This window comes from Lithobates pipiens, unplaced genomic scaffold (genome assembly GCF_037356315.1).
Source record: "Lithobates pipiens isolate NorthernLeopardFrog02 unplaced genomic scaffold, aLitPip1_a1.2 Scaffold_18, whole genome shotgun sequence".
NCBI classification, from domain to species: domain Eukaryota; kingdom Metazoa; phylum Chordata; class Amphibia; order Anura; family Ranidae; genus Lithobates; species Lithobates pipiens.
The window spans coordinates 220,513,189-220,528,032 of record NW_027507758.1 but is presented as its reverse complement, the minus strand read 5'-3'; the positions used below and the strand labels follow the sequence as shown (position 1 = coordinate 220,528,032).

At 40.9% G+C, this 14,844-nt stretch overlaps 1 protein-coding gene across 1 annotated transcript in view; it reads right to left on the bottom strand.

Annotated features, from left to right (window-relative positions):
• PGBD5 (piggyBac transposable element derived 5) overlaps nucleotides 1–14,844 on the bottom strand; it is a 265,648-nt gene that overhangs the window by 14,539 nt on the left and 236,265 nt on the right. Inside the window, exons 5-6 of the mRNA XM_077486583.1 lie at nucleotides 13,400–13,597; nucleotides 10,925–11,030 (exon numbers count right to left, since the gene is read on the bottom strand). Coding sequence (XP_077342709.1) covers nucleotides 10,925–11,030; nucleotides 13,400–13,597 — 304 coding nt within the window. The remainder of the gene's footprint in view (nucleotides 1–10,924; nucleotides 11,031–13,399; nucleotides 13,598–14,844) is intronic.

Here is a 14,844-nt window from a genome sequence, read left to right as displayed (position 1 = left end):
TCTTCATACTCACTCAAGACTTGTACAGGTGTGAGTGAAGAAACCAAGAGAAGGGCCATTGGTTTCCAAATCAAATCTATTGATGACCAAACATCCCTTTACCAACCTTAATCTCGTGCAATCCGCTCCCAACTGAAAGAGGGAAGATCCCTACACCTGAAGTGACGTTCCATCACAGACATCTGAAGAGCATAGCACATCTCATCTCTACACTTGATCCCCAGGCTCAGATAGCGCTCCTGCTTGAGAGAGCTATCAGAGTTCACAAGGTGAGAAAACAAATCATTGGCCCCCACAACTCTCCTTTCGCTTGGAAGCTGGACCTAGGATGGATCATTATAGGCAATGTTTGCCTAGGAAATGCTCACAAACCAACCAGTGTGAACTCTTTTTACAAGGACATTAGAGAATGGGCGTCCAATCCTTTTCCAACCTTGCCCCAACAGATTCATCATAAAAGAGAAACCTGTGAGTTTCATACATTCCAACCTTTACACTAGCAATTTTCCCTGTGATGAAGACATAGATCAGTTGGGATGTTCGGTTTTCAAAAAGACAAAAGAATACCACAAAATTGTCCTATCTATTGAAGATCACATCTTCTTAAAGATAACAGAACATGGATTCTAAAAAATGATGCAAACAGCTGGGTAGCACCCCTCACTTTCAAAACAAAGAGACTGTGTCTTCCTAACAGACTACAGGCTCTAAAACACCTTTCTTCTCTCAGGCGCAATTTTCAAAGTAAACCAGAAATGAAAGAGCATTTCTTCTCGTTCATGAGTAAGATGTTTGAAGGCCCCACCACTGAAAGAAAGAAGAGTGCTGGTACCTACCTTCGGTGATTACGACTCCAAGAAGCCAGGGAAAATACGAGTAGTATTTGACTCCAGCTCCCAGTACAAAGGAATCTCTCTCAATGACATCCTCTTAAAAGGACCAGATCTCAACACACTTCTTGGCATTCTCAATAGATTCCGCAAAGAAAGCCATTGCCATAGGTGCTGACATACAACAAATGTTTCACAGTTTTCAAGTCAAGGAAGAGCACAGAAACTTTCTGAGATTCTTCTGGTTTAAGGACAACAACCCCACTAAAGAGGTTTATAGAATACTGCATGAAAGTGCAAGTTTTTGGCAATAGCCCATCCCCTGCTGTTGCCATCTATGGACTTAAGCTATCTGCCCAAGAAGGTGAAAGATTATGGGCAAGATGTTAGACAGTTCATTGAGAGAGACTTTTATGTAGAGGATGGCCTGAAGTAATTTCCATCATCTGAGGCTGCAATAAATCTACTTAAGAGGACCCAAACCACACTTGCCTGTTCAAACCTTAGGTTGCAAAAGGTAGATTCAAACAGCAAGGCTGTTATGTAATTCCCCTCTCAAGATCACGCAAGTGATTTGAAAGACCTAGACCTGCCTACAGATTCGCTACCAATACAGCGCAGCCTGGGACTTACTTGGGATCTCAAGTCTGACACCCTCACCTTCCAGGTTGACAAGGAACATTGTTTTGCACAGGTCGGTCATGGAACGTATGCCGAACAACGCTTTAACTGCGGGAGTTTGTGTTTTTGAACTTTGGCATATGTTTTGAAGTGTTGTGGCTCGTATCTACTATTTTAATTAGTTACTTTTTTAATATAAATAAATACATCTTATGACGGATTCACACTATGAGGCTCATCCTTTCGCATGTATGTGAATGCACTGCTGCTGAGGAATTCTAATCATCCCTGAGAGGAGAACAACGGTGGAAGGTCATCTGGATTAAAGGGATATCCTGGCAAGGGGGATATCACCTTCTGGATTGGAATATTACGCCTGTTACTCCTGCAGGGGTGAGGTGCTCTGGTGAGTGCAATTAAAAAAGGGGGAAGTGAATGAAGGAGGGGAGCATTGAAGAGTCACCTTAATTGTTGCCCTTTTCTGTACGGATTTTCATTTATTGACTGTGGTCACTTCGTCCTTCACTCATTTTTTATATTCCAAATTTTTTGGACACTTTAATATTTTGGACATTTATTTATTATTCATATAGTTTTGTTTTTTTATCTACTTTTTCTCGCACAGTATCACTATTAGTAGTAATATTATAATTTCTGCTGCTATAAGAGTATACAATTCTATACACATTTATATATATTTGTTTTATATTTTTTCATGCATGTATTTTTTGTGGAACTTTTTGAGATCATATTTATGTTCTTGCAATTGATCACTTTGCACTGATTACTTCACATTTGACATTTTCTATTTACTTTTTACCTGATATGCGCATTGCACTTTATATTGCACTTTAAGCTCATTGTTGTATTCACCATACACACACATTTTTTGTGGTATTTAGTTTACATGCATATTTTCCCGATGCATATGTACTTGCATCCACTACGTATTTGAACAGCACCATACCTTTCCAGAAAGATTTATATTGTTTGGCTTTTTTTTAGGGGGGCTGCAGTTCATCATCCATAAGCGCGGATATCTGTGATTATTTACATAATTAATACCAGTAACCTGCATGAAAATTGCACGCATATTAAAAGGGAAAAACCCACAACAAACAAAAGTTGTAAAAAGCCTGTTATGTATAAACAACATTATAAACAGCAAATTGATGGGAAAGAGGTGCAAAAAATGAGGAAGGAAAGCAGCATCTGTTTTCCATGTCCTGTCCAAAAGAAAAGACAGGAGGACATAAAGCAGAGTTGGAGGCATGAGGATAAACACTATGAAATCTATATAAACATATGTATGATATACTTATGCCCTGTACACACGACCAGTTTTCCCATCGGAATAAACTCTGAAGGTTTTTCTGACGGAGTTCAGATGGAATTCCGCTGAAACTATCCTGCGTACACACGATCACACCAAAGTCTGATCGTCAAGAACCCAGTGACGTACAACATGTATGACGGATGTAGAAAAAGGAAGTTCAATAACCAGTAGCCAATAGCTTCCATCTCATACTTCAGAGCATGTGTTGTTTTTGGTCTGTCGGAACAGCATACAGACGAGCGGTTTTCCCGATAGGAATTGGTTCCATCAAAAATATTTAGAACATTTCTATTTCTAGGTCCTTCAGAATTTTTGGAAAAAAAAAAGTCAGATGAGGCATACACATGATTGGAATATACGATGAAAAGCTTCCGTCAGACTTTTTCTGTCGGACATTCCGCTCGTGTGTACGTGGCATTTAACATGTGTCCAAACAAAACTGTGCATCCTAAAGCTGTCTACAAAACAGGTACACATATTGAAGGGCATATCAATATCAATGTTGAGCCAGCACACATCCATATGTAGAAAGAAGAAGAGAACTAAATCTTAAACCCCTCAAAAATGTAAAAAAGCAAAAAACACAAAAAAAAAAAAAAAAAAAGACAACAAATTAGTATGTCTATGGTGATCTCACCGATAGATGGAATAAACTAAACTGCTACATGGACGTGTGGTGACAAGACAATGATGGAAATAAACCCTGAAGGGAGACAATTATGAGGCAAAAAAGCATACCAAAGGATATAGGAGCGGAAAAGAAATTATTCTAAATAACTCCATCAATCATAATGGTGGGAAACACCCCACTCAAAATTTAACCCTGTAGGAAATCTGGTAAGTTGTAAGAAGCCTGTTATATATGAACAATATTGCAAACAGCAACTGATGGGAAAAAGTTGCAAAAAGAAGGGAGGAGAGCAGCATCTCCATTTTCCACGTCCTGTCCAAAAGAAAAGACAGGAAAAAGTGAAGCAATATTGGAGGAATGAGGATAAGTGCTATAAACACTATATAAACATGTGTGTGATATACTTAAACATGCCCTCACACGCACACATCCATATGTAGAAAGAAGAAAAGAACTTAATCTTAAACCCATGGAAAATGTAAAAAACGAATTAGTATGTCAATGGTGATCTCACCAATAGATGGAATAAACAAAACTACTATATGGACATGTGGTGACAGAGCAAAAATGGATATGAACCCTGAAGGGAGATGGACAATTGTGAGGCAAAAAGCGTATTAAAGCATACAGGAGTGGTAAAAATTCTTCAATCATAATAGTGGGAAACATCCCACTCAAAATTTAGCCCTATAGGAATTCTGGTGTATAACATGAATATCCAGAACACTTTGCGTTTTCAAAGTGCTCTGAACTTGTCTCCTCCTCTCCTTTCAACACCTTGTATGGAAAGGCTTGTGACATCCTTGTGGTGAACAAGGTTCCAGTGTCTTGCTACATTTGTGGATTTGCTTTTTTCAATATCATACAGGTGGTCATATAACCTATCTTTTAACCGGCGTTTGGTGCGACCCACATTTTGAATGTGGCACAATTTGCAGGTAATCACATATATTAAAAACTTTGTATTGTAGTTGATAAATGATGTGATGTCAGAAGTTTTACCCGTAGCACTTGAACATACACCTTGGCCTTTCTTAATGTAGCGACAATAGTCACAATCCTTCATACCGCATTTATAGTTTCCTTTGAAATGCAGCCAATTGGAACCCGAGGGTTCACTAGTAAATAAACTCGGTGAAAGGGACCCCCTAAGGTAGGTACCCTAGGGGACACTGTCTTGATACCCCTTGAGAGGATTTCACTGTACATCGGGTCATTGAACAGAATGGGCAAATATGTTTTGACTATGCTGCTGATTTAGTCAAACTCGGTGCTAAAATGGTGTTGAAAAAATTGGAATATTGTCCCTAGGCAAAGAGTACTTATTGACATTTTTCAATTTATTTTCAGTTAACAAGGATACCCTAGGAATACTATTGGCTGCCGAAAAGGCTTTGTTTATAGTTTTGATGGGATAGCCTCTATCTTTAAATCTATAGGCCATGTTGATAGCCTCTTTGTTGAAATCGTCCGGTGTACTACACAGATGCTTCAACCTAAGAAACTGGCTGAACAGTACACCCCTGATGGTGTGTCCTGGGTGTGCAGAATCGGCTCTAAGCAGCGCATTGCCAGCTGTTGGCTTCCTGTACAGACCGTTAACCACCATATTATTTATTCCTGAGAGCTGAACATCTAAAAATTCAATGGGAACTTTCTGGCTATTCCCTGTGAATCTCAAGTTGAGTTTATTCTCATTTAGATAGGCAAGCCATGTATCCAATTGAACCTTATCATCTGAAGTAATAAATAGGAGATCGTATATGTAGCAATAGAAAAGTATGGTGTCTGTACGGGGGCTATCATGTCCAAAAATGCAGCTCCTCTCCCACCAACCCATGTAAAGGTTGGCCAATAAGGGCGAAAATTTGGTCCCCATAGAAACAAACGGCTCTTGGGCATGATAACCCAAGTGTTTCCACTAAGGGAGAGGGGTCTATAGTGAGGAAGGGTGGTCTGTACTTAGAGGAGTGGGGTCTAGATGGGGGAGGGGGTCTGTAGTTAGTGGAGGGGGGTCTATACTGGTGGATGGGAGTCTGTACTGGGGGAGGGGGGTCTACACTGGTGGAGGGACATCTATACTGGCGGAGGGGGGTCTGGACTGAAAGAGGGAGTTTGTACTTAGTGAAGGGAGTCTGTACTGAGGGAGGGGGGTCTATACTGGTGGAGGGAGGTCTGGACTGAGGAAGGGGGGGTCTGTACTTAGCGGAGGGGGTCTGAACTGAGGGAGGTTTGTACTCAGGGGAGGGGGGTCAAGACTGAGAGGGGGGGGTGGTCTATACTGAGGGAGGGTGGTCTGTACTGAGGGGGACTATACTTAGTGAAGGGGGTCTGTACTAAGGGAGGGGGGGTCAGTACTTAGTGGAGGGTGGGGTTTGTATTAAGTGGAGGGGGTCTGTATTTAGTGGACTGGGGGGGTCTAGACTGAGGGAGGGGGTGGTCTATACTTATGAAAAAGGTGGGTGTATACTGAGGGAGGGGGGCTGTACTTAGTGTAGTGGGGGTCTAGACTGAGGGAGAGGGGTCTGTACTTAGTGGAGTGGGGGTCTAGACTGAGGGAGAGGGGTCTGTACTTAGTGGAGTGGGGGTCTAGACTGAGGGAGAGGGGTCTGTACTTAGTGGGGAGGTCTATACTGAGGGAGGGTAGTCTGTACTGAGAGGGGCTACACTTGGTAGAGAGGAAGGTCTGTACTGGGGGAGGGGGGTCTATTCTTAGTGGAGAGGGGGGTCTGTACTGAGGGGGACTATACTTGATGGAGGGGGGGGGGTGACACAATGTTTTACCACACCCAATGTCACCAACCCTAGTGATGCCACTGATTTAAAACAAGGACATTGCAGATCAAATTATGTGTTTTCTGTTTTTCAGTAACCCCAAGAGCCTATTTACACCTTTGTGTGCACAAAAGTGTGACTCTATCATAAGAGACTTGGTCTGCTAGCTTATTTCAATTGTAGAGTGATAGTTAAATTAAATGATTACAATTATACTACCCTTAAAGTTACTACTTGTTGCTTTTAAGTGTTGTAGAGAAAACATTGCCATATAGTCACATGTTAAAGGTTCTATGTATATATCCCTGTGTATATCTTATGCAATGTATGCATTCCTGGAGCAGCCATTCAAAGGTGACAACTGCTATTGTTTATGTTTATGCCTTATGTCTCTGTATATCGGAAGCCCAGGTATTGGATATGTCAGTGATTGCAGCAAAGGAGGTTCTTGTCCTCCTGAAACTTTATAAAGATTTATATGGTATCTGTTCACCAGAGTTTGTTAAAGCACAGTCAAAATTCTTAAACCCAAAAGAAAAGGGGGGGGGGGTGTTTGGCCCAAAACAAATGAATTTATTTATTTTTTTGCTATGAATTAATTTTATTATGAACTTATTTTGGACTCTGATATTTTTTTGGAGCTCTCCTTGGATTAATGTCTGTAAATTACACTTGATTGTGTTTTATTTGCTTACTATTTAAGATTAAATTATTGTTGAAGTATAATTGGTGGAGTATGCGGGGACCAACTTGAGCCTCTAAGCCACATTATCCATAGAAACAGTGAATTATTTGTTGCAGACTGTATACCGGTTGGTATACTATTGTAGTGAGCTATGAACAAATAAAATCACCATGTTTGTCTGTGGAGTATATGTTAAAAGCCTCTAGTCCGCAACAGCATGGGTGGCTAAAAGAGGACATACAAAATGCTGTAGATTTCATACACTACAAACTGCTGGCTGCCTATGTTGTAGGCAACAATGAATGAATGGATGTCAAATAGCTTTAGCTCAGGAAGTGCCAACCTGACAACCAGCTGAGCGAGATTTATGAATTTTGACTGACCTGGTACAGCAGCTTGTACCTGGAATCAGGATGGGGCAGTTGTCACTCATAGTAACAATTTAGGTAAGCCACCTCTTTCAAAGAAGTATGTCCCATTATCTGGAGCTCTCTTGGTTCTTGGTGAACAATCCAGGAGTGGTGAAATGTTTCAAGGAAGTATGGTTTTGGTTTGAGATATTATTAAATATTAAGATTTTGTGTAGATATTCACAAACTGACAGCTTTTGACATTGACTAACCATACCAGTTAGCAGACCTTGCATTGTGATGACATTAAAAGTACTATCTGTAAACCAAACTATTTCAGAACGGTTTAGCTACGTATCAGAATGCACAATACTTTCTCTTTCACAATTTTTTGTTTTATATTTTGCAGGCTAGTAGGAAATGTTTGTACTGTTAAAATGTTCTAAAGATCCATAAGGCTTCAGACACACAGATCTGTGGCTAGAGATTTCAGAGACTGATGACATCACACACTTCACCAACAGATCAAATAGGAAGGCAATGATAAAATCAGAAGCACACGATGGAACAACCAGGATCATTATACTATTGCAAAATACGCAGTATTTAAAGCAGAGTTCCACCCAAAAATGCAAGTGCTGGTGCCCCCCCTTTAATGCCACATTTTTTTGGGGGGGGGGCGGGTACCCAGTTTTGACAGGCACCCAGCTCCCACTTCCTCCCCTGGTGCTGCAGCGCTGGAAGGAAGATCACCTCTCCCCCCACAGCGGACACCCACAGTTAGAATGAATGTATGATCCCTCGTGCTACCAAGTGAATAAAACAAAAAACTGATAAATGAAAGATAGACCTATAGTGTACACAGTGCACATAGATAAGTACAAATATAACACGATCAGCCCACAGTTAGAAAGCTGGTGCTGCGGAGATGAGGGGGGAGGGGTGGGTATTCGTACGCCTGCATTGCTGGACCATGGGACAGGTGAGTGTCTGATTATTAAAAGACAGCAGCTACACTTTTAAATGGGTGGAGCTTTAAGCTGTAGGGTTGCCAACTGTCTGTAAATTTAAAGACCGTTTGTAAAAATCAAAAGATTTGCTCCCATTCACGGATGTCTGTTGAAGGGAGGCAGTGCTTGTAAAAATGACCACCTCTCTCTGTCTTTATAGGCATATGAGGATGTTGTTTATTAGGAATCCTCTTTCTTCTCACAAGTTCTAGAAAAAAACATAATTCTGGGACTCTCAGGCCTCATTCTGGTTTCCTTTAGCACAAGGGGGAAGAAGAGAGGATTCCTAGAACAAAATAAATGGGGTGCTTTCATACATATTATCAAAACGAGTAAAGGTTTATGCTGTACTGTATACACCATGGGATGCAAGAAATCAGCAGAAATCAGAAATCATCCTTAACTACTTCCTGTAATGTGTGCACATATATGCAGCCCTGCAGAAGTGGGTCTTCTGTGAGCCGCATATACGTGTACATGTGTTTGTGCTGGGAACACACTGCACAGTGCGCGCCCAGCACGGGATCAGGAACTCAGCGAGAGCCCTGAGCCCTGTACTAACGATCAGGAACTGGGAAGCCTGGATCGTGAACACCTGATCGCTGTGAAAGCCTCTGACTGGTTATTGCAGTGATCAATCACTGTGCAACCCACCCCTGTGTTTTCTCCTCTTGAATGGAGAGAAAGATACATTGTACCTTTTTCTTCCTGCAAGAGGAGAAATGTAAACAAAAACAAATGTGTGTAAAATAAAAAAATAAACAAAAAATATGTAGATCAGGGTTTGATCAAGGTCAGTCTCAGGTTTTAGGTCAAGGTCAGGGTCAAAGGTTCAGGTCAGGGTTAATGGTTGGGGTCAAAAGATCAGGGTCAGTGTATTTTAGATACGATTTATTAAAAAATGAACATCAGTATCAGTGTCAGATAGCGTCAGTATGTTTTAAGTAAGATATAACTTACATATCTGACAGGTGAGCAGAGACAGACCTGTCATCTGCCTTCTCAGCGGGGATAAGTGGAATGATCCGGCGCCACCGGACGGGAAACAACAGCAGAAAGAGGATCGCTTCTCCCCGGGAGCCCTGTGATGTCCCCCACAAACTTTTCTTACACGTAAAACGTGATGTGCCTGAACCATTCCGACAGAGAGTGAGTGTACTACATTACAAATAAATACCTGTGATCTAAAATACTGCACTTAGGTTGGCGCTGTTTTTCTTCTGTTTGTATAAGCGGAATGATCCCCCGCTGAGCAAAGCAAAGTCCCCCGGGAGGATCACCCCCGTGAGGTGCAATGACATGTACACTTTTACTAACACATGTCAAAGTTGCACAACTGTGTTTAGGCATAAGGATTTGTTTTATTAGCAGTACTAGCTGTGAAATCCACTTAAAACATGCTAAATAAATACATACATAAAACACAGTTAAGCAAATAATATGAGAAGGTGGGTACCACTTTAAGATACAGTGCTCAGTAGTACATGGAAATTCAAAAGGTCCATAGATTACACTACAAACATAAAAGGTGTATTCCAATGCTTCCAATAGAAAGAATATACCACCAATGTGTATCCCTTTAGGGCAATGTGTGCAATCATGCGATAAAGTCATAGAGTATGAGCACTGCTATGCAGGTTATTTCTACTACTAATAATAGTGATCATAAATAGTCAAACTTCTCCCTCCTTCTCTCTCCCACTATATTCCTCACTGCTGCCATTTAATCCCGTTCCACTGACAACACCAACAATGCAGCATTTCCTCCGCCACTGTTAGCTCAATATTTCACTGCAGCACACTACAGTATGTGCTCCAATAGCACACCCTTCTGTGTACTGCAATACAACAATCAAGCAACAACCATTGCCTCCATTTTGCATCACATGCAATAAAACTAATACCCCCATTTCATTGATCCCTCTCCAACTTCCAGTCTCACGCTCCAAGACTTTTAAAACTTCCCTTCTATAATAATCAGGGATGCACAAAGAAGATAAAAATGTCAGACTAGACAAACTCTCAGTAATACGTTCAAAGCAACCAAATAACCCTTTAGACATGCCCAAATAATTAAGGCCGGCCATACGTGGTTTGAATTTAGGCCGGTTCAGCAGGAATCAACTGGGCTTCGATCCATTAATGGGCAGGCTTAATGTATCAAGTTGATCGATCAACTTGGGTATAACCAACCTGCCGGATTCTCTTGAAATTATCAATAGCAGTTGATATACCTGCTAGCAATAATCACTGTCTTCTCCAGGTGGGGACAGCTTCCCCTGCATGCCCCCACTGAGAGAAACCAATTGCTGGTTCCCCTGTCAAAACTGTCTGTGTTGATGGGGAAATCATGCAAATTTTTTTCCTACAACATTTGGTTGCAGGAAAGAAATTCACACTGCATATAGCCAGCCTAAGACTGAATGGGTGAAACACTTTTGAGGGGCAGTCCTTCAGGTGGAGGCATACAAGATTGTACCGTTTGTGCAATAAAGCTTGGTGAAGAAGTGATACAAACTGCGAGCAGTCCTTTGTTTTTTAAATTCTGTGAGTCTTGTTAAGCCTATATAAAACTATACCAAACTGGAAAGATACTCGGGAAGGCACATGAGCCATTCGACAATGGTTTATTATATGATATAAAAAAAAATTATTTTTATGCATGAACTGATTGATGCTTACTTACTTGCTATATTTATCATCATATTTACAGATATAGCTGAGATGAGCAGCAAATGCCTCTACTGCCAGAGGACAAGGAATCTCCCCACTTTTCCTTTTTATAATAACTCCTGGAGAGAGAAAGGAAGATAAATAAAACAAAATAATAATAAGCATTGTAATAGATGCAAAGGCAGAAAAACAACATCATAAAGTAAAGACTTTTCTTAATTTTTCTAAATGAAATCACCTGGCAGCTAAAGAGTTTAGCACATCTCACAGAGCAGCAAAAGTTGCAATTTTTTTTTCCGGTTGAGAGAAATCACCCTAAAATTGTCCTAATTTTTATATTGTACCACCTGGTCAAAAACAATCTGTCTCAAAAACAACTGAACTTTGCAGCTTTTTGAGTCCTCAAGACCCTTGCTAGTGTGGCAATGTTATTCAAGCTATAAGTTGCTGTTTTTTTTTAGATTTGTAGTTGAAACGCCAGTATGGTTGACTCATGTATGTGTAGCACAGTGGTTTTGCAGTAGATGTGCTATTTGCAGGGCTGGGAGGAGGGGTCGGCAGAAGGGAAAACTGCCCTGGGTGCAGTCTTGTGAAAAGGAAGGGGGTGCCAGATGCAATTAGATGCAGGAGGTATGGCCTGGCTGCCACACGACCCCATTCCATAAACTCTGCTACAGCCCGCACAATGAGCTGAGGTTGTGCCTGCACACTGCACACCTCCTTTCTAGCTGCATCCATACCAGTATCCATACAGAAGGAGGATCCCTCCCAGGTTTGGCTGCTGTCAAAGTTTGCCTGGCTGGTTCGGGGCTTCTGAGCAGAAGTAGAACAGGGTGGAGCAGGCAGAAAAAGTTTATCACACTGCACAATCTACAGAACCGATCACTGTCCAGCTCAGCAGTAATCAGAACTCTCCCCAGGCCAGTTCACAAACTCTTGATTCAAGCCATGGAACCTGCCATTAAAGGGGTTGTAAACCCTTGTTAAAAAAACAAACATGTCATACTTAGCGCTACCGTGCAGTTCGTTTTGCACAGAGGCCATGATCCACCTGTTCTGGGGTCCTGTTCTGGGGTCCCCCAGCGGCGCTATACTGTGGGGTTACCTAGTGGGCACGCTCCCGAGTCCAGAATTTGTGTCAATAGACACAGAATGCCGGTCTCGCCGCTTGTGTCATTGGAGTTGATTGACAGCAGCCGGAGCCAATGGCTGCACTGCTATCAATATATCCAATCAAGAGCCGAGACGACGGGCAGAGAGGTACAGTGCATCTCCGCTGGGGGAACAAACAGGCACAGGTGAGTAAAATGGAGCGGGCTGGTCAGTGTCAAAAGTTTTTCACATTAATGCATAGGATGAAAAAACACGAGGGTTTACAACCCATTTAAGGTGAAGTGCTAAAATGTATTTGTAGAACAAGCTGGATTAGTGTCAGAAATACCAGATTTATGTAAGGTCCTGTCTGTTAGTCTGTAATCAGTGCTTGCAGATTACTGTTTAGTTATCAGTATCCTGCAACTCTGATGCATTCACAGACCAGGACAACGTTAATACTTTCCAGGCTCATTCGAAATCTTTACTGGACAGTCACTAAAGTCTATGGGGGAGATTTACTAAAGCTAGGGCACACAGAATCTGGTGCAGCTTTGCATAGTAACCAATCAGATTTTAGGTTTTAATGTCTCATGTGGAAATTTAAGCCCTGAAAATGATAGACTTTATTATTAATGTGGCTTACAGTGATCTTTCAATGACTCTTTAGTTTCAGAACATGTTTAGAATCAACAGACACACCATACCCAGCTGTGTAATTTTATCTGGAGTAGCTATCTGACAAAAGCCTATTTTCTGACCATTTGGTAGCATAATAATGCTACTTCGTGGGAGGTGGGAAGGGAACAGGAATAAAATGGTAGCTGGTGTCCCCCCCCCCCCCCCTCCTCCTTGGCTCAATGTAGCAGTTTTAGCATATGGGGGGTTTACAAATGTGTATATATCAAAATACACGGCTTTTCTCTTGGGCTAACGGTCTAGATGAAACATGGTCACATAAGGGCTGCCTAGGTAATGTATCATCTTATGTCTTTTTTCTTTTCTGTAACTTTTTCTATCCCAGGGTTTGTCTTAAATACCTTGATAGCATGTATATGTCAATTGTAACCATATCTCCTTTTTGCATTAACTATCTTTGTAGACTGGCAACACGGCATTTGTAATATCACTAAACTATATTTGGTAATCTCTGATTATTCTAAACGTTTCTTTTCTGTATAAATAAATTAAATAATTATTATTTTCGCACAGTTTTCATTCGTTTTTAATTCTATCTGTAATAGCTGCAACTGCATGGGTTGATTCATATATAGATAAAAGGTTTTAATCAGTTATGTTATGTATCATTAAGCGTATTTCTCGTTTCTCGAAAAATATTTCTCGTTTTATGCAGGCTGGGAGCAAATGCTGGTTTATTTGCTGTAAAATTACTTACCTTTCTGAAACGGAGAATAAGCATTACTCAGAAAGCGGAAATGCCCTTTATTGTACCAGCAAATAAGGGACATATTTCCTTTCATTCTTATTTCATAGTGTCCTCGAGATTTTGGTACCTCTGTGTTTGTCATCATTGACTGAGGTAAGCCAGTACAGTCGCTTTTACGAGAGCTGAGCAATCCACAACAGTAAATGCCTGTTAAAAAAATTTAATTATTTTAGAAGATTTTGCTAAAATGTATATGGTATAGCAGGGTATATCTTTATGCATTTATAAAAAACACTACTCCAAAAAGTCATAGTAGACTATTACTTTAAAATAAGAGAAAATTAAGTACTGTTTTTTTATTTGCACTAACATACAATTTTTCAGGACAAACATTCGGTGTATGTCCCCTTCTTCAAGGACAAGGACATACAATTTTTCAGGAAAAGCTCTTGGGGCATGTGCTTGTCCTTGAAGAAGGGGACATACACCGAAAGCTTGTCCTGAAAAATTGTATGTTAGTGCAAATAAAAAAAGTATCACGGACAGTATTCAATTTTCTCTGTCACAATTGCACTAATATGGCCACAATCATGTCAAGTAATTTAAAATAAATAATTTTAGATTTTAAGACATTTTAGTTTGATAATAATTATGCAAAATCCATTACATTTTCTTTTACAGTTCTAATCGTCATTTTTCCCATCACTTTCGCCTCTTTGCCCATATCTATAAGAATGACCCTCAAAACGGAAAATTTATATCAAATACTTACCGTAATTTTCCTTTCCTGATGGACTCCATGGCAGCCTACGTATGGGTTAACCCCGCCTCTCCTACCTCATAGGACCCCACTCCCATAAATCTTTGCTTCTAGTCAGAGACCACGTTCCGTAACTTAGCCTACTCCAGCAAATGGGAGGGAACTCCTGCTGCCATGGAGTCCATCAGGAAAGGAAAATTACGGTAAGTATTTGATATAAATTTTCAGTTTTCCTGACAGACTCCATGGCAGCCTACGTATGGGAAATGACTAGCCATACACACCCGGGTGGGCAATTGCTGGTTAAAGAAAAGAAGGTTTAATTGGCACCGTCAACAGATAAGACATTCAAACCAAAATTAACCGAAGACAAGGAAGCCGGTTCTACACAATAGTGTGTCATAAAAGTATTAATCGACGACCATGAGGCCGCTTTACAGATCACTTCCGGGGAAACATGACGGGAAGCTGCCCACGATGTAGAAACGCTCCTGGTAGAATGAGCAGTAACCGCTTCTGGGGGAGCCAGACCCTTAGCCTTATACGCCCTTTGGATGGCTTGGACAATCCAAGATGCTATAGTTCTTGAAGAAGCACGTAAACCTCTATTCTTCCCATAAAAGTAGATGAATAAGTGGTCAGAATTCCGGAAAGGAGCTGTGGCTTCTAGGTATTGCTTTAAGACTTCTCCAAC